At 47.8% G+C, this 20,225-nt stretch overlaps 1 protein-coding gene across 3 annotated transcripts in view; it reads right to left on the minus strand.

The window, feature by feature from the left end:
• Positions 1–20,225, minus strand: part of PLCE1 (phospholipase C epsilon 1) — a 1,554,148-nt gene that overhangs the window by 129,615 nt on the left and 1,404,308 nt on the right. For all 3 annotated transcript variants that reach the window (XM_078643386.1, XM_078643388.1, XM_078643387.1), the window contains one exon: positions 3,391–3,561. In XM_078643386.1, coding sequence (XP_078499512.1) covers positions 3,391–3,561 — 171 coding nt within the window. The remainder of the gene's footprint in view (positions 1–3,390; positions 3,562–20,225) is intronic.

A 20,225-nucleotide genomic window follows, 5' to 3' on the forward strand; every position in this document is an offset into this window, starting at 1 on the left:
CCCGGCAGCAAGAAAACTTCATGGTTCACCGAAGAACTTAAGAACTCCAAGAAGACCTGCCGCACCCTCGAGAAGGCCTGGCGCACCGACCAGACCACAGACAACATGACTGCCCTCAAGAACGCCACCCGCAATCACCACCAGCTGATCCGGACCACCAAGAAGGCAGCATTCAAAGAACGACTGGACAACAACGCCCACAACAGCAAAGAACTCTTCAGCATCGTCAAAGAGTTCTCCAACCCCAGCACCGGAAACAACGACATCGCTCCCTCGCAAGACCTCTGCGACTCACTCGCCTCATTCTTCCACCGCAAGATCGCCGAAATACACAACAGCTTCGGCGCACCAACCACGCACCCCACCACCAAACCAACGCCCCCCACCATCACCCTCCGCGCCTGGACCCCGGTCAGCACCGAAGACACCATCAGCACGATGAACACCATCCACTCCGGATCCCCGACCGACCCCTGGCCCCACAACGTTTTCAACAAGGCCGACTCCACCATCGCACCCAAACTCAAGGACATCATCAACACCTCCCTCGACACCGCCACCTTCCCGGAGAGCTGGAAGCACGCCGAAATCAGCGCTCTCCTGAAAAAAAACAACAGCTGACCCCACCGACCTCAAGAACTTCCGCCCCATCTCGCTCCTCCCGTTTCCGGCCAAGGTCATCGAGAAGACCGTCAACAGACAGCTCGCCACCTTCCTCGAGACGAATGGATCTCCCTCGACCACTCACAGTCCGGTTTCCGAGCCAACCACAGCACCGAGACCGCCCTCATCGCAGCCACAGACGACATCAGAACCCTGCTCGACAACGGGGAAACAGCGGCCCTCATCCTCCTGGACCTCTCCGCAGCATTCGACACTGTCTGCCACCGCACCCTCGTGCAACGCCTACGCAACATCGGAATCCAAGGGAAGGCACTGGAATGGATCATCTCGTTCCTCACCGGAAGAACCCAGAGAGTCCGCCTCCCCCGTTTAGATCAGAGGCCACCAAAGTCATCTGGGGCGTACCACAAGGATCATCACTCAGCCCCACCCTCTTCAATATCTACATGAGCCCCCTCGCAGCCATCGCACGCCAACACAACCTCAACATCATCTCCTACGCCGACGACACCCAGCTGATCCTCTCCCTCACCAACGACCCCGCCACCGCCAGAACCAACCTACACGAAGGGATGAAAGATGTCGCCGAATGGATGAAGAACAGCCGCCTGAAACTGAATTCCGACAAGACGGAAGTCCTCATCCTGGGATCATCGACCTCCGCCTGGGATGACTCCTGGTGGCCCCCTGCCCTGGGCACCACTCCCAAGCCAACGGATCACGCACGCAACCTGGGCTTCATCCTGGACTCCTCCCTCTCGATGACCAGACAGGTCAACGCCGTGTCCTCATCATGCTTCAACAACCTGCGCATGCTCTGCAAGACCTTCCGATGGATCCCCACCGAAACCAGAAAGACGGTCACCCAGGCACTCGTCACCAGCCGCCTGGACTACGGAAACGCCCTCTATGCCGGAACCACAGCCAAACTCCAGAAAGGGCTCCAACGCATCCAGAACGCCTCCGCACGACTCGTCCTGGACATCCCCCGACACAGCCGCATCTCCGGCCACCTGAAAGACCTACACTGGCTCCCCGTCAGCAAGAGGATCACGTTCAGACTCCTCACCCACGCACACAAAGCCCTCCACAACCTGGGCCCCAAGTACCTCAACAACCGACTGACCTTCTACACGCCCAACCGCCAGCTGCGATCAACCAACCTCGCCCTCGCCATCGTTCCACGCATCCGCAGAGCCACCGCCGGAGGAAGATCCTTCTCCTACCTGGCAGCCATGTCATGGAACTCCCTCCCCACCCACCTTTGGCAAACCCAGGACCACCTCGCCTTCAGGAAGCAGCTCAAGACCTGGCTTTTCGAGCAATAAACGGACCCCCCTCCCCCAGCGCCTTGAGACCCGCCCGGGTGAGTAGCGCGCTATACAAATGCTATGATTGATTGATTGATTGATTGAGAGTAATGTACTGGTCTTTTTACTAAAAAGCCCATTCAAAGTATATGTACTGTATTTCCAAGCATTGCATTTCTCAGTAACAGTACTGTAAATCAAAACAAAGTGCATATACAATTACAATCCAAACGGTGTTACGACTGTATATTTACTGCAAAGTATTTATCACTTAAATGTGCCAGGCTTACTTGGTCCTGGGAAATAAAATAACTAAAAGAATATTTTTTTATACAAAAACAATTGGTGTGAAGTTCAGTCCTTGAGTGTGTGAATTCATTTGCTGACTGAGTGTGTACAACAAATGCTTAACACTATCCTCCGATAAAGCCTTACTGCTCGACCACACTACCACAAATAGACATTGAGGTGCTATCTACTTTACCTCTGCCTACCTTTTGGGTTCTACTGGACTTTGTGAACACTATACCTCACTTTGGTATAGTATATACAAAGCCAGCTTCCTACAGTTGATTACTTATGACATTCTCTAGGTTGAGAGGGGCAACTTCGTCCAACCCCATAGTAAACCATCTTGAAAATATTTCGGCTGATAGATTAACAGCTTAGACGGAAACTATTTTGCTGTTTAGGTCATTAGAGAACGCCATCTGTGACAAGCCCTTCCAGTTACAACTAAGATATTTCATTTTCGAGTTTCTATAAGCATTCCTAAGGGCTGTCCAGGACAGTGAGAAACCAACAGCATGATGATCAGACCAGCTTAGCAGGATGTTTCTTCAACCTTGAACATTGCACTCTCCGAGAAAATTCCATCTAATGCATGCCTTGCCAAAGGCGTGGACTCTTTAACTAATTGGGTAAGACCAAAGCTTGTTAAAGTATCAATAAGAGTAGCTGAGTCCCTATTTGTTTAGCCCTCCAGGTGAAAGTTAAAATCTCCTTAAATAGAAAAGCTGAATTTGTCTAAAATAAGGTTCAAACACTTGACCTATGTCAAACAGAAAAGTGGATCAATAGATTAGCAAACTAGTGAAGGATACTGTATAGTGAATTTTAAGATTAAATCTCAAAGCCTCACAAAGTAAATTCTTTAATTGCTTCCATTGAACAGTGGAAAGTAATTTTTATAAACAATGGTCAAACCACCTTCTACCCTCAATTAAAAATAGTTGACTATCCAGCAGCCTGTGCAGTTTATTTACAAAGATTCTTAACTAACTCCTCTGCGGCTTGTTAAGTGCTGCTGTTGTTTGGCCACTAGAGACATCAAAGGAATTTTCTCACTGGTAGCATGGTAGCACTTCCTGGCAGAATTAATTTCATTAAAACATGAAAGAAGTAAGGTGTGCACAGACACAAAACATCAAGAGCTACAATAAATTGTGTTTCCTACCTGCTGAATGATTTCCTGAGCAGTACTTAACCGGAGGGCTTTGATAACAGTGCGAGGCTGCTCTGGAGAAACATCATGTACTTGAACAAAGAAGGTATCATCTTCATAGACAGTGTTCGCATTTTCTTTGGAGTCCTTCTCTTCTTGAAAGTAATTATTTTCTTTTAAACTCTGAAAATAATTTGAGAAGTACAAATTTCTTCAGATTTTCTCCCAGTGGCCACATAATCCAGAGGACAATCTCAGATCAACTTAAGATATCACATACCCAGGCTTACATTTATATTCGTTATTTTGTATAGTGCATCCTCAAACAGTAGTAATTTTCCATTGGCAGACGGAGTACAGTCATTAGTGTGGCGGAGGATTTAATTTCCGCCATCCTGACTGACATTAGTCCGTCCTACTTAAAAATTACTGCGAGCCCAATGTTCATATCTGTATGTTCAAAGGAACAGTCATAATGGCTGTTTGCTTCAAGGTACAAAACATTTGGTAGACGACTCTTGTTGGTTTTGATGCCCATCCATTAAACATTTAATATTTTTTGTTTTTCAAAAACAAACTCCCAAACTGGGATTTTGTTAGTGAAAAACAAATAACTCATTACTCCCACACTCTTGGCGGTTTGTCCCAGGGCGTGGTGGTCATTTTTTCTTCTGTCCTTCATCACCAGGTTCTCCCTGGCAGAGACGGACAGAAAAACAAATTAAACCGTCCACTCTAAACAAATGGCTATACTATGAAGGCCCCTAATCCGTTGGGCTGTCAGAGGTAGTTTTCTCTTGACAAAGCCAGAAGCTACTCCATCGAAGAAAAGCCACTTGTCCTCTCTACCAGAAACCGGGCAGGCGCAAGGTCAGTTTCGCAGACAAGGTACACTGTCAGGTTGGCAGACAGGTGCACTCTGTCCTCCAAACAACTCTAAATCACCCTGTACTTCTTTTTCCCCAATGTGACCATATCAATATAGTATTCGGTATTGCACTACTGCTATCCTTTACATTAATTTTCCATAAAATTGTTTAGACTTGGTTTATCTTTTCATATTTCCAATGTTACTGGGATTTTAGAAAATGCATACGTATTTACAAGCGCTGTGCATACATTAATGGATGCCACAACATCTTCTAACTAAAATGCTTGGGTCTAAAAGGCCCAGATTGCAAGATAACTGCAGATATGCATCTGCAAATATCCAGACAACAGGTGCACATATTTTAATAACAATAACTTGGCACTGTAAAAAACATAACAGACATAACTTTTCCCTGTACAAAACTCTACTTCTATCTACCTAGAGGAGTCATAGTGGATTTAAAAAATGTCATCAAAAAGTCACAGAAAGATGCCTAAAGAACAAGTTACTTACCTTTGATAACAACATATCTGGAAGAAACATAGGTTAGTTATAGATTCCTTACCTTAGAATTACCACCAGGCGTCACACTGGATCCGGAATTTGTTTTCGTCAGCAGTACCTCTGCGCGTCGATAGATGGCGTCGGTCGGCTCCGCGTCCGCCGTTGGCATCGTGGTCACCATGATGACATTGCAGTAGCTACTTAACGCCACCCTCGCGCGCTGACGTCAGTACTGTACAAGACTTTCCACACCAGAAACACAGAGCCATGCAAGACACTGACCACTGGTGCACAAAACTAGGGCCCTGAAAAGATGTCCTTAACCTTAGAAATTAGTTCGCAGAACGGGGAGGATGGGTGGGGCGGTAAGTAATCTATAACCAATCTAAGTTTCTTATAGATATATCGTTACCGAAGGTAAGCAACTTGTTCATCTGAAAGAAACATGTTGGTTATAGATTACTTACCTTAGAATAGATACCCCAGCAATACCAACCCCGGAGGTGGGTCAGCGAACCAAGATCATACCAAAAAGTCCTGGAGAACAGAACAGCCAAAGAAGCCGTCTCTCCTGACTTAACTGTCAAGGTAGTAGAGTTTTGTGAATGTGTGTAACGAAGCCCCCATAGCTGCCTGAACTCCTTGTCCCAAAGCAGTAGTTTCTGCCGTCGCCCTGGTGGAATGGGCGCGCAGCCGCGTGCACCCCCACTGGAGGCTCCTTCTTTTCCAGAGAATAGCAGGCTTTGATACACAAAACGACCCGTCGGGAGATAGTGCGCTTTTGTACTGCCCGACCTTTCTTAGCACCCACGTAGCTAACAAAGAGCTGGTCATCCACCCGGAACTGTTTGGTGTGATCCAGATAAAAGTAAAGCGCACTTTTGGGTCCAGACGGTGGAGCCTCTCTTCCTCTTTCGAAGGATAAGAAGGCAGATAGAAGGTGGGCAAAGTGATGGTCTGCCTGATGTGAAAGGCAGTGACAACCTTGGGAAGGAAGGAAGGACGAGTCCTGAGAACTACCTTGTCCGGATGGACAGACAGGAAAATAGCCTTGGATGACAGAGCCTGGAGCTCACTCAACCTTTTGGCAGATGTGATGGCTATCAGGAATGCAGTATTAAGCGTCAGAAGCCTCAGAGGACAGTTGTAAATTGGCTCAAAGGAAGCACACATTAAATAGGTTAAGACTAGATTCATGTCCCACTGAGGCATAACTAAGGGAATAGGAGGAAAGAGATGAGTTATGCCTTTCAAGAAACGATTAATAACCGGGGACTTGAAAAGAGAAGGCTGGCCTGGAAGCCGAAGGAAGGCAGAGATGGCAGAGAGATAGCCCTTGATAGTGCCAGGAAGAGCCCTGCTGGGCCAAAGAAAGGAGAAACAAGAGAACCTCAGAAAGAGGGGCAGAAAGAGGATCCACAGCCTTTGCTGTGCGCCATGCCACAAATTTGTTCCACCGGCAGGCGTATACCGTCTTAGTGGAGGGACGCCTGGCTGCCAGGATTACGTCACAAACTTCGGGAGGCAGGTCAAAAGACGTCAACTTAATCTCCATGCAAGGAGGTGGAGGCTGGACAGGTTTGGGTGGAGGACCGTCCCCTGTTGCTGCAACAGAAAATCCTCCCGAAGAGGCAGACGAGTCAGAGGATCCATGGCAATGTTGAGCAGCTCGGGATACCAGACTCTTCGTGCCCAATCCAGAGCCACAAGGATGACTTGGGCCCGGTCACGCCTGATCTTCTTCAGCACTCTGGGCAGAAGTGGTATAGGTGGAAAGGCGTAAACAGACCGCAACACCACACGTGACGAAAAGCGTTGCCTAGCGAGTGCTGCCTTGGAAATTCCAACACGCAGAATTGCTGACATTGCACGTTCTCTTTGGCGGCTCTCCCCACTGTCAAAAGAGACCTTGCACCACCTCCGAGTGAAGACGTCATTCGTGATCCATCATGCACCTGTGGCTGAGTTCGCCCGCCCTGGTGTTCAGTGAACCTGCCAGTTGTTGAACCACCAGGAATATGCCCTGATGTTCTAGCTTTGTCCAGAGGCGGAGGGCCTCCTGCCATAGGGTCCATGACCCCACCCCGCCCCGTTTGTTGCAGTACCACATGGCGGTGGTGTTGTCGGTGAACACCTGCACTACAATTTCCCGGAGAGAGGGAAGGAATGCCTTCAGTGCAAGACGGATCGCCAGTAGCTCCAGATGGTTGATGTGGAGCTCGGACTCGTGTGGCCGCCCCATCCCAGAAGGGATGCGTCTGTCACCACTAAGTGATCTGGTTGAGGAAGGGAGAGGGATCTGCCGTTGACCCAATCCTGGTTTGTGAGCCACCACTGCAATTGTCGTGCAGTGCCCTCCGAGATCTGGACGCAATCGGACAGATTCCCCTGATGCTGCACCCACTGGAACTTCAGGTCCCACTGCAGAGCCCGCATATACCATATGGCATTATCGGCCAGCAGGATGCAGGAGGCCATGAGGCCCAGGGTCATCCTGACAGAAACCCGTGATAGGGGCTGAAAGATCGGCATCATAGCACGAATATCCCGGACTCGCTGTTCGGGGGGATAAACCCGAAACTGCGTTGTGTCCAAAATAGCTCCGATGAAGAGGAGCTTCTAAGAGGGGATCAGGTGTGACTTCGGCACATTGATGGAGAACCCCAGCAAATGCAAGAGGTCGGCCGTAGTCTGGAGGTGGAAGACGACTGCCTGGGGCGAGCCCGCCTTCAACAGCCAGGCGTCGAGATAGGGGAAGACTGAAACCCCTGATCTGCGCAGATGAGCTGCGACCACCGCCATCACTTTCGTGAACACCTGAGGAGCGCTGGTAAGGCCAGAGGGGAGCATGGTAAACTGAAATGCTTGTGGCCTACCATGAACTGCAGGTAACGCCGTTGGGCCGGCAGGACGGGGATGTGAAGAAAAGGGTCCTGCCAGTCCAACGCTACCATCCAGTCTCCAGGGTCGAGGGCAGACAAGACCAGAGCGAGCGGCAACATTTTGAACTTCTCCTTCCGGAGGAAGCGGTTGACGTCCCTGAGATCCAAGATAGGATGCAGGCCCTTGTCTTTCTTGGGCACAAGAAAGTAGTGGAAATAACAACCACAACCTACTTTTGGAAAGGGAACACGCTCAATGTCTCCCTTGGCCAAGAGAGCCGTAAAATCCTGTTGGAAAAGGCCTAGGTGATCCTCCGACATGCGGTGGTATTGATGTGGCATGTCTGGACGGGTAGCCTAGAAGGGGAGGGAGTAGCCCCTTTTGGATTATCTGCAAAACCCACTTGTCTGAGGAGATGGTGCCCCAGTGGGGGAGGCGAGTGTGGATCCTGCCACCCACTGGCGTTCGATGGGCCTGAAAAATCAGACTAGCAAGACTTGGAGGCTGCTGCAGGGGGGGGGGGGTTGGTAGACTGGCCTGCCTGCTGGCCCCCTATACCACGGCGGTGGTTCCCACGTCCCCGGCCTCTCGAAGATTGGGAAACTTGCTGTGGCCTGTGGCTCTGGGCAGGACGTAGTGGGACACCCCTTCCGTAGCCACAAAAGGGGCGAACAGCAGACTGCGCAGGGCGGCTGGAGAGGCCCAAGGACTTGGCCGTAACCCGCGAGTCCTTAAAACGCTCTAGAGCGTTGTCCGCTTTGTCGGCAAAAAGGCGACGGCCATCAAAGGGCATGTTCATAAGGGTATTCTGGACATCCCCCGAAAAGCCAGTCGAGCTCATCCAGGCGTAGCAACGAAGGGCTACTGGTGTGGCAATTGTCCTGCCCAGAGAGTCAGCAGTATCCAGCCAACAACGGATTGCAAACTTTGCTGCATCCCTCCCGGCGGCAACAGCCTGGGAGAGCACTGGCCGGGCCTCCTCCGGACACTGAGGCAGCACCTGCGCAACCGTGTACCACACAGAGTGGGAATAATGGCCCAAAAGACATGCAGTGTTTACCGACCGCAGTCCCAAGCTGGCAGAGGAGAAAATCTTCTTTCAAAGATGATCCAGCTTCCTGGATTCCCTTTCCGGTGGAGCAGTAGGGAATGCGCCTTTGGAAATGGAGACTTGGACCACCAAGCTCTCCGGGGTGGGGTGTTGGGAGAGGTAAGTGGGGTCGCTCGGAGCCAGGCGGTGGCGTCAGGCAATCATCCTATCCTTGGGAGCCCCTGTGTTGGGGCTGGACCAGGTGCCCAAAAGGAAGTTGGTAAGGGCCTCATTAAACGGCAGCAGGGGCTCCGAAGAGCTTGCAGCCGGCTGAAGCACCTCTGTCAGGAGGTTAGTCCTGACCTCCACCGTAGGGAGCTCGAGGTTGAGAGCCTTGGCCGCCCTACGCAACACCACTGCATATGACGCTCCCTCCTCCGTAGCCACGGTAGGAGGAGACAACATTCCAAGGTCAGGGGAGGTGTCTAGACCACTAGCATCCCCCAGTTCCTCTCTCCAGTCCTGTTCAGAGTCTAGCATATCAGTCAGAGGGTCACCTGACCCCTCCCAGTCATCTTCCTCATTTTCTGGGTGCCAATCTGCCCGAAGAAGGACCCCAGGAGTGAACAGGGGAACTGAAACCCCTCTCGACGCCAGTCCGGCTTCACATCAGGATGGAGGCCAGGGTCGATGCCGGCCGGGGACACGACTGTTGTCGGCTGCGGTAGCGGTGGCCGAGGGAGCGGCGGTGGAGGTGTTATAAAGTCAACCGGCGCCAATCCGGATCCAGGCCTGAATCCAAGGGGGGGCCTGAGCAGTCGGCAGAGAAAGCCTAGGCCCCCCTGCAGAGTCCACGGGACCAGAAGGCACGCTGGCAGGTTTGGGCTGGCCAAAGATGGCGTGCATCGCCTTGTAAAATTTACAAAGCTGGGCATGAGTCCCCCTGGGTCCCGGGAAGAGAGGGAAACCCAGAGTCGAATCTTCGGGCTCCGTGCGAGGAGCCGCGGGAGGGGCACCGCCGCATCCCTCGTCGCGTTAGCTGACCGACGGGGAGAAGTCGAAGAGCGACGATGCTTCTTCGACTTCTTCTTGTGCTTCGACTTACCCGACCCGAGTGCGAAGACTTTGAAGAGTGATGATGGCTCCGCGACCGGTTCATCGACCTCCCTCGCGACCTCGATTGGTGCGGAGCCAAATGCCAGCGCTCAAGAAGCTTTTGGGATTGCTCCAGCAAAGCCTTCGAAGCCATGGACCGGCAGTTGGAGCACGACTTGGGGTCGTGGTCACGCTCCAAGCAAAAGAGGCAGGACCTGCATGCCTTGAAGCCGGGCATCCCTACGTGCACCAGGAGTCGTAGACTCGAAAAAGAGGTCGACAAAAGTCGCTTAAAAAGTTCCATCAAAAACTGACTGGAGGTACCGCTCTCTCCGGATCTGCGCTGGCTGGCACGGAAAAAGAAAGAACTGACGCCACCTTTTGACGCGCAGAGGTACTGCTGACAAAAAAACTTTCCTTATCCAGTCTGACGCCTGGGGGTATTTCTAAGGTAAGGAATCTATAACTAACATGTTTATTTCATGTGATGTTTAGGGCCACCCTTGCCCCCACTTTGCTGACTGTCTACCAAGACGTGCACCAACAGAGCATATTGCCAGATTCCCTTCGTGAGGCCCTCATTGTGGTTTTGCCCAAAGTTGCTTCGGACACAGTTCCACCCTGACCAGTGTGGATTAATCCTCAACAGGGCAACCTACTGTAGATACACTAGAGCTGGAAAGGGGCGGGGGGTGAAGTCATGTGTTATTCCCCTACATAGAGTAGAGCGCGCACATGCAGAGGAGCCTGGCCAATTCTCTGGTGATACGAGACAGTTCGATACCTGGGTGTCAATATGTACCACACTGACAGAGACCTCCCAAACGGCAACCAAGGGAGAACCTTGGCATCAGTACGGCAGTATCTAGGCTTCTAGATGTGTTTACCTCTGTCGCCTATGGGATGGGCCTCCATTGCCAAGATGTTAGTACTTCCAAGGCTCATATTTCTTTGCGGCAGTTCTGGTGGTCCCGACTAACGCATTCTTTATGGACCTACGGGGGTTCGCCTCCAACTTGGTATGGGGAGGACCCGCAAACTGGTATCTACACAGACCCTCCAGCATCCATTGACGGAGGATGGTCTAAGGATGCCGGACCTCAAACTGTATTTTGCAGTGGCACAGTTATGGAGGCCTATGCTATGGCTGGTTGGTGACACCATAGGAGAATAGAACAATCCAGGAAGAGCTAGGATACGTGGGGCTCCTGGACTGGCTGCTAACATGGGGGGCACATCCAGGGATCTGGGCAGACTGGTGCATGCCGCCAAGTTCTGCCAGAGACGGTATATGCATCCCAGACGCAAGCCGGCACTCTACGCCCCTCAAATGGCACTTTGGAGTGCACCCAGAATGAATGTCCTAAAGGGGCACATGTCCCAGTACTGTGGCAGGAGGCGGGGTTGTCTTGTATGCGTGACCTTTATTATGATGGTGTCCTGCTTTCCTTCCAGGAGCTGCAGGATATATATGGGCTGGTCGCTGGCACGTTTCTTACTTATACACGCTGGACCTGGAGGTCAGAGGTACGTGGGCGGTGGGACCGGAGGATCCGACCCAGCATCATGGGCTTCAATGCATCCTAACACACGGCTTGGGCAGGAAAGCGGTCACAATGCTATATGCAGTCTTAAAGGCTGCAGATGCAGACTACGCCTCACGCACTAAGCTCTACTGGGAGAAGTGTCTGGGGACAGTGCTGACAATTAAGCAATGGCGGATGACCACAAAAGAAGTGAAGCGCGTTTCCTGAAATGCCCACCTCAAGTTTACGCAATTTAATTACTTACACCACACATACCTCACAATGCACCGACTCCACAGAATATTCCCAGGAGTAGTCCCATTATGCTCACGCTGTCACCACCCTGATGTGACTTTCACACACATGGTGTGAGGATGACCGACACAGGTCCCTGTTGGGACCCAAGTGATGGACCATATATCAGCAGTGAAAGATGTACATTTGCTGCCTGACCCCCTGCTCTGCCTCTTGGGAATCAGTAAACTGATGAAACGCACCAAACACTATATGAAGTTAATAGGTTTTGCCATGGCCCTCTTTAAGCGCTTATTTGCAATGTCCTGGAAGACTACCCAGTCACCCCTCAGTGAATGCTGGCTACGGGTAGTGCGTAAGTGAGCGGCAGCTGAAACTGACGCCATGTCCAGAGACCTGCAGCTTAGGGGAGGAGAGCTCCCACGCTTTAGGACGTATATGTAGTCAAAATAACTGACCGATTAAATGCTCCAGATTGAATACACAATATAGGCTAATTGAGACTGGCCCCCAATATAGGTAGGATACACAATACCAACCAGCCCCAGCATGGTTGCAACAAATAGGAGGATAAGAGAATAGCGGCAACAGTCCCTTTCCTGTTTCTCCTTTTTCTTGGGCAAGAAAGTCTTCAAGCATGTTACAAAGGCTGAACATCCATCCTCATTAGATCTTGAAGATGGTCTCAGTGTATGGCAATACACTGCTTACAAGGTCTCAAGACCAAGGAATCACACTTATCTGTTCTCTTCACTTTTTTCCACACCAGAAAACCTTCCAGTAAACATGCTTTTGTGGTAACAACTACAGAAACCACCAATTTCTTTAGATAACTTTGCAGTCTGCTACGAGGATAATATTTACAGATATGTTCTAGCTACACACAAAAATTCAGCCAAATAAGGAAATATCTCCTGTTACCTCACATATCGCAATTAGGAGTTTGACGACTATCACCTCACTCCTGCAGATTTCCTGATAAATTTCAGAATGTCAAACCTGTAATTTATTAAGGTAAAATTGTCAATAGTTAGCAGGACATGCACATGTAGGTGCATTAAGCACCAATGGTCTGCATTCTATTCCCCATTATCGTAGACAAACTCGTATTTGGGAATTATTTATCAGACTCTGTAAACGGACTCAGCAGAGACAGATTTTATTGGTTCTGATAAATATCAGCCCTTTCATAATGGGGACGTAAGTAGATCAACATGTTGACATTTTCAAACAGGCACATGGGTCCACCTGTAAGGGTAGTGAAGCCCAGGACGCTTTCGAGGCTCTTAACAGAAGGCACAAGTCATAAAATGTACTTATCATGCCAGGATATTATAGCAGTCAACCTGTTCAAACCACATTGCAATCTGTATTATTTGTATAAATGCTCTAGGTTATGGTATGGTTTTAGCTGAATTGAGCTGCTTCACAAGAAACACATATACATAATACATGTGACATTGTGACTGATATTTTATTTTATATCTTTGGCCTTATCTGCTCTTTTGTACTCTGTAATGTTTTCCATGTTAGGTTTAAGTTTATAATTATTAAATCAGTTTGGCATTGCTATTACAATACAAACAGTACAACATTTCACAAAATGAAAAAACAGTTATGAAAATGTTAACATTGTGTACCATTGCATGCATAAATAAATAGAGACAACTTGAAAGAAGGCAATCGTTTACAATTAACCCAGCTGTTCATGACAATTGGTAAACATTAACAATTGGCATGTCTGATCTCTGATGACGCGGTACAAAAGGGGGTGGTGATGGACGGAGCATCTGAACCAATCAAACACTCACACCCAGTCAAAAGATCTGGGTTTAATCCATCACCGTTCTTTAGCCCACTCTGCCACCCCAGTTCAGACATGGCCATGACGCACCCACTTCGACTTTATCGCGAGTGCACTACAACATGCATAAGGCCTAGGAGAAGGCCACGCCCACAGAGGCGGATGCTGGAACTTAAACCGCGCACTCGATGCAGTGTTTAGAGCCTTTTGCCAATTGTACCCCACTGAAGAAAGGATAATACCTGAAACGCGTCTGGTGGTGTTGGCGGACACTTGTGAATGCTGTTTTTGAAGATTTACTGCTGGCAGGCTGCGCACAAGATTAAAGCGAGCTGATTAAATATCTTCGTGTGGCATCTCTTCATCAGGGTTCCTGTTTTGTTGGATATATACATATATATATATATATATATATATATATATATATATATATCTCTCTGTATGTATATATTTCACTTGAAACTGGAGCATATGTTTACTGACTCAGTCAGTCCACTTTGGAGAGTAGTTGCAATACTAGTACATCATCCGTTGATGTGCAGTCATATAATGTTGATCATGTGGGAGAAAATTCAGCTGTCTACCAGAGTGAGCTGCCTGCCAGCGACCTTGCAGGAACTGATGGCAGGCAAACAAAATAGTTATTTTATGTTTCTTTTGAAGGTCATGCAGTGCAGCACATGGTGGACTATAGGTTTGTCGAAGTAATTTTATTGTCGAATGAGGCAACAAGGTCAAAGCCTTGAGACACTGTTAAATCTGACTAAGCTCGACACATCTCTTATATTACTAAAGAGAAACCTTCTGCAAGGATACAGTTGCCTCTCCTAGTAAACCTACAGTTTACAGTCATTATTTGAAATCCTCACAATGGGGGTTGTATTCAGTATAGTCAGTTATAAGAGTAGAAGTTCATGGTTTGCAAAAAGCTAACAGCATGTCCACATTTGCAATTGTTGACCATGTTTTTGATCAAGACATACACATTTTAGCTAAGGTGAGTTATTTTCACCCAGATGATGTTTCTTTAACAGTATGGCCTTCAAGGGTGTTGTATAGCAGCCATGTGCCTGCCTTACAAGGCCTCAAACGTTTTATGTTGTGTGATGTATGGCAGTCTGAATAATATGTTGTAGTTAATGATCTGGGAATATTTCCTGTGTAAAATAAAATAGTATTAATCTTTTTGTTGAGAGAACATCCTTTCTTATCACAAAAGTAGCTCTTAGAGGTCACCCCTCCAATGCTTTTCAGTGGGATTTCCCCCAAATGTCAATAATATAATCTTCATAAGAGTCTCAATTTAGGAGTGCTACTTAGCTTGCTGTGAATCTGTTAAGCTAGAGTCAGGAATCTGTTAAACTACAGAGATACACTGAAGAAAAATGAGCGATAGGGAGTGTAGATCTCCAAAAACCATTGGGTGGTCTACCCTTTTCTTTTGGTTTGCACGGTTATTTATTATTAGAAAAGCGGAAAGGACGTTCAGGGTGCAAATCATGTTTTGCTTGTGTGGCTGTAAAAAGTTCTGTTTGCTATCTGAATGCTCCGAAAAACACCATTAAGGAGTGAGATGGAAATATTTTTAAGCATTGCCTTTCTAAAGATGTACTCTTCTGTATCTTTTTTCCCCCCTCATTTTCTTAAATGATTCCAAATGAAATAAAAAATGTAAATAACTAGAAAGGAAAAAAAAAAAGAAAACTTCTCCTAGCACGGGTCGCTACTGAACCTGTATTCTCCATTGTGAAACCAAAGGCTGGATACCTGAAGCACGCTGGTCCCCACAGGTACTTTGCAAATTTCTAAAGGAAATTTTTCAAAGTTTCAAAGAAAAATGGGATTTTGTTATTTTTCAGAGATGCAGGGATCTTTGAGCAGGACAAATCTGTGCCGGTCAGAAATATTATCGGTGTGGTCCCGCTGAAGCTTTGGAGAAATAGTTTTCATAATGGTCTAAACTTTCTTCGGATGCCCAAACAACCACGGGAGTACACATCTAAGGCCCCCCAGAACTTCTGGAGAGGCACTTAAAGATTCCCAGGGTGTCAGGCACAGGCCAACAGTAGGGTCCAGTCCAGGTTTCTGCTGATCAGCTGGGCGCTTCAGGGGTAGGCCTCTTGCAGCTTGTGTGTCCTTATAGCAACACAGGTGGTCAGCTAACTGTCTTGGGTATAAGTGGCAGAAAGTCTCGCCCTTAGATCTCCTCACAGGAAGGGGCGGCTCCCCCGCTAAGGCAGAGGAGCGTCGCCCCACTACTTTAAAGCAGTGTAAAATAAAAATGAAATGATAACAAAACTTCATTATCATTTTATTTTTAGTATTGCAGTTACACTGCAGCCACCAAGGTTGTTGGGGTGGGGCCAGGCTACCCTGATGTTGAGGGAGGAGAAGTGATGGCTGCACCTTAAGTGTGCATGACTGGCTGGCCGTCTCGTGCCGGCCAAACCGTCATGCGCACTGTGCCTATTCTCCACAGGTTATATTATACAGCCTGGGTGGAGAACATACACAGCCTCCAGGCCCCTGTCAGACCAATCACAATGCTACTGTAAGGCAGACTTGGGATTGGTCAGGGGATTCTGGGAGGCTGTGCTATTCCTGGTTTCTGCATTGAAGGCGAGACGGTGGTTGGCGACGGTGACCCTGGGTACGTTTTGTTTTCTTTTTTTCCCTTTCCTACCCCACCTTTCCCCCACCCGGACATCATTCCCTACCAGCCGCCACTGCTAACAGGTCTTATGCCGCTGGTGCAGTCCTTCTTAAACAGGTCTAGAAAGCGTTCTGATGATGGTGCCTTGGGGTGCACATTTATGCCTAGCACCAGCTAGTAGGTGGAGTTGACTCCTGGCTCCTCCCTAACGAACATGGTAAAAGTTCCCACCCACCCAAACCTATCCACATTTGCAGCTGTTCCTGTTGTCCCTACTGCAAACAATCGCATAGTGTACTTTATCCCCAAAATCCAAGAAACCCTTCTCCCCTTGTGCAGTCTCTGTGCTCACCCAGAGGAGATGAGCAGTCCCCTCCTTTGTGGTCAATGAAAACCAGTTTTGGATGTAGCTTTCCTACCACAGGGTTTGGTGGCGGCCTGACTATGGGGACAAAGGCTCGGCCTTTCCAGATGTCACTTGACATTTGCTTGTGACTGTGTAGGCCCCTTTGATGTTCGTTATGTTCCTGGGCCAACCCAAACTGGTCTTCGTGCCAAGAGCAGAAAACACCTCCACATTCCCATGCCATTGTCCCTGCTGTGGGAGCAGTTTTCACGCCTCATTAAAGTCAAGCACTTGATTAACAGCTGCTGGAAAGCTAATGTAAATTAGCATTCAGGAGCTTCAGGCAGGGACAATGTAACGTTCTAAAAGTTAATTTTCCTAAATATTGTAATAAAAATCCAACTTCACCATTGAATTGGGTTTTTATTAAACATTAAAAAGAGTAGTTAAATTATTTTTCTACTTGGTCCCAAATTTGAAACACACTTAATATTTTAATCTTTATTATAGTTTTCCTTATAGGACCGTCAGAGCCTTTCACAGTGAAAATAGCTTCTGGGAGTTTGTCACCGCAGGAACATGGTAACTGTAGGAACAAGTCTCTTTTTGCATAGTCAAACCAATTTTTGAGTCCATTTTTTTTTTTACTCTGTGCACTGGGACTCTACTAACCAGACCCCAGTGCACGTGCTCGGACCCTTAAAAAAAAAAAAGACTAAATTGGCTATATACCGAATTTGCATATTTAACTTTCCTATAAGTTCCAAGTCTATGGTACAAAGTGTATCCAGGGCAATGGGATGTCACTAGTGAGCTGCAGCATTCATTGTGCCACAACTAGAGTAACAATGTAAAACTTGACTGCAAGCTTGCCACCCGTTACCTGGCCAGGGCGGGCTTTAGCGTGGGTAGCGCCTGGTGCACACAATGTTTGTTGGGGCCCCCCATCCATGGTGGAGTTGGTGACCACCACCACCAAAGATTCCCTCACCACCACCTTTTAACAGTGCCAACTCAAGGCTCCATAACCACACTCTTTCAGATGCATTTAATTAGTTATATAGCACCACTCATATCAGTGGGGGGTGTCAGATCACTTTGCATCACACACACATTACACAGAGACAATCAATCATACGTGCGTAAATCAGCGTCTATGAAGTGTTACATAAGCCAGAGGACTACAAAGTATAGGAGTGACATCAAAACTGGTTGGCAGAATATTTTAAGAGGGCTTGGTCTGGGGAAGCACAAACTCAGAATTGTAAACGGACGACCATAGGTGTGGGTTCTCTTTAATAATAAGAATCGATTTCTACCCAAATGAACCCTTTTCTCAACATGAATCTATGCTCTAATCTATACTCTGCAGTGTGCATGCAGTTCTTTGATGACAGTTAATTATTCACTGTTCTATATTAGGATTATAACTTATAAATTGCAAGTAACAAAATGATCTCTCTTACAAAACCAGTAACCCACTGACCTATTTAAATTATATGCACTTTGTGATCTGCATGGTATTTGTTCTTTGCAGGAGGCATATTAATCCTCAGAGCTATTTTATGATCAATCAAAACCTCAACTAGACAAAACTGATCTCTCTCTACAGGAAGAACATTAATCGACGGAGTAATCTTTTTATTTTTATTGTTGCCTGGAAATTGCTGGAGGCAAGGAACGCGGGCAGCAGGTGCTTTTAAAACCAAAATAAACTTGCCAACATGGCGCCCCCTGAAGACAGCACCTGGTGTTATGAATCCAGTTGCACCGCCCTAGAGCTGGCCCTGAACCTATCTGTGCAGGTTTAAACTGCAAATTCTACCTGTCAAAGTCTTGAGTGCCCGAAGTGCAACTCCTATATGCCAGGAGGGAGCCCCAGAGGAAGATGGGGGGCCATAGACAGTGAGCTACTGGCGATTCGAAGCGGCTACTGTGCCATTGGAATTTAAGTAGTACCCCAGGGCTGATCGGAGACCTGCATTACTTACCGTGACAACAGAGGATCGCCTTGGAGGTACAGACCCTGTGTTGGCCGCAACTAGACTATCACTCATCGCTGGCACCAGTCGAAGTAGACTTGAATGCAGAAATTGTGAATGCTTCTGGATCTTCTGTCTCGTTTCCAGCAGGAGCGGATAGGACTGCACCTCGAGTCTCATGGACATGGAGGGGGGAGGTGGTGAGAGAGGCTGTGGGGACCTGCTCTGAATGAAGCACCGAACGTGCTGGGACACTTTTGACTTTGAATAGCCACTGTGAGACTTCTAAGACTTGTATTCTCTAGTGGAGCCTAGCCTGTATATTGCCACAAGTAAATGGGAATAACCTTGTCCGTAGCTAGAAGAGTGGGGCGCTGATGCCTTCAGGGACTGCACAAGAGTGCAGACATTAAGAAGGGTATGTTATTATTTAGTGTGTACCGTATTTTGCTTCGAGTGTGTGTAAAAATATTATAATTTATAAAAAGCGAGTATTTGGCTAGACATTTAATTATTGTGGTTGCTGAGCCTACACTGATTTGTGAGCCTGCGTTTTCCCTACACCTACCTAATTCCCTAGAAACCTTGGTTTGCTCAACTTGCATTATCACTTAAAAATTAAGTGCAGATGGGGTGCTTGGCCCAGTTACTCACAGCCCATAGTATGAGCACCCCGGGCATCAGGAGTAAAAGGCCTCAACCACTAAGGTTGGGCCCAGTAGCTCCTGTTTGTCCCATGGACCTTTGAAGAGGTTCTGACAATATTAATTAATATTGAAAAGTAATATTTATAAGTTGGCGATATGTGGGCGGGGGGAAGGTGGCCCCTTTCAGTGACCTCCAACGGGACTACGAATTGAGTGTTGGGGAAACCTGTAGATACCTTCAAGCCTGCAATACACTACACCAGGTGATACCCAGAGGTACTGATCTTCCGGCCTCCTCGCCCCTAGAAGATAGACTCCTTGACAACTACCTGTCAGGAAAAGGCGATTTCTCTGACACAGGAAAATACTAAACAACACACCGGACACAATGGGGAAAACACGTGCAAAATGGGTAGAGGATATGGGAGATATTAGCGACGAAGAATGGCAGGAGGCATTGACGTCCCCCCTGGAGGTGGCGATTCAACCTCGATTTAAATGTATCCAAGTTAAAATCCTGCATAGCGCATACTATACAAGTTCAGCACTGGTTAAACTGGGTACCCTGAATTCCTCAGTATGTCCTAGAAGGTGCGGTCAGATAGGGACATTCACAAATCAGTGGTGGGCATGCCCGATTCTCCAGACATATTGGGGGAAGGTATCAGCGGCACTGTCAGTAACTTGTAAAAAAAATAATGGAGGTCTCGTCCCGATGGTGCCTTCATAACATATGGGACCTATCGAGAGCTGAGCAAACGTGGGTCTCTCTCGGATCTATGGTAGTGAAGCGTAACAGAGCAAGAACTTGGAAAGGCGTTACCAGGCTCAAATTCAGCGATTGGGAGACAGATATGGATTGGTGCATGCAGGTAGAGAGGGTGCTATACGAGGGAAGAGGATGCCCGCAAAAATGGTCCAGAATCTGGGGAGCATGGAACAAAAGTAGAGGGATGATATGCACGCCATTTAATGACTCTACCCCACAGGAAAGAGAACACTTGGGAGATTAAAGACCAAAATGTGGAGGAGTTAAGACACGATGTACAGAAATTGGTCCTCTGTAATGTTATGATTGATACTGTACAAACGCACTGTGCTTGTTCGACATCAATGATACTGCACTGTATTTTGTTAATATTTTTTGTTCATTCCATAAAAAGATTTTCACCAAAAAAAAGTAATATTTAAAAGGAAGGTATTCCCTCTGTCAAAAGGGTTATTTACTACACAGGTCGAGCAGCAGGTTTA

This window comes from Lissotriton helveticus, chromosome 5_1 (genome assembly GCF_964261635.1).
Source record: "Lissotriton helveticus chromosome 5_1, aLisHel1.1, whole genome shotgun sequence".
Taxonomy (NCBI): domain Eukaryota; kingdom Metazoa; phylum Chordata; class Amphibia; order Caudata; family Salamandridae; genus Lissotriton; species Lissotriton helveticus.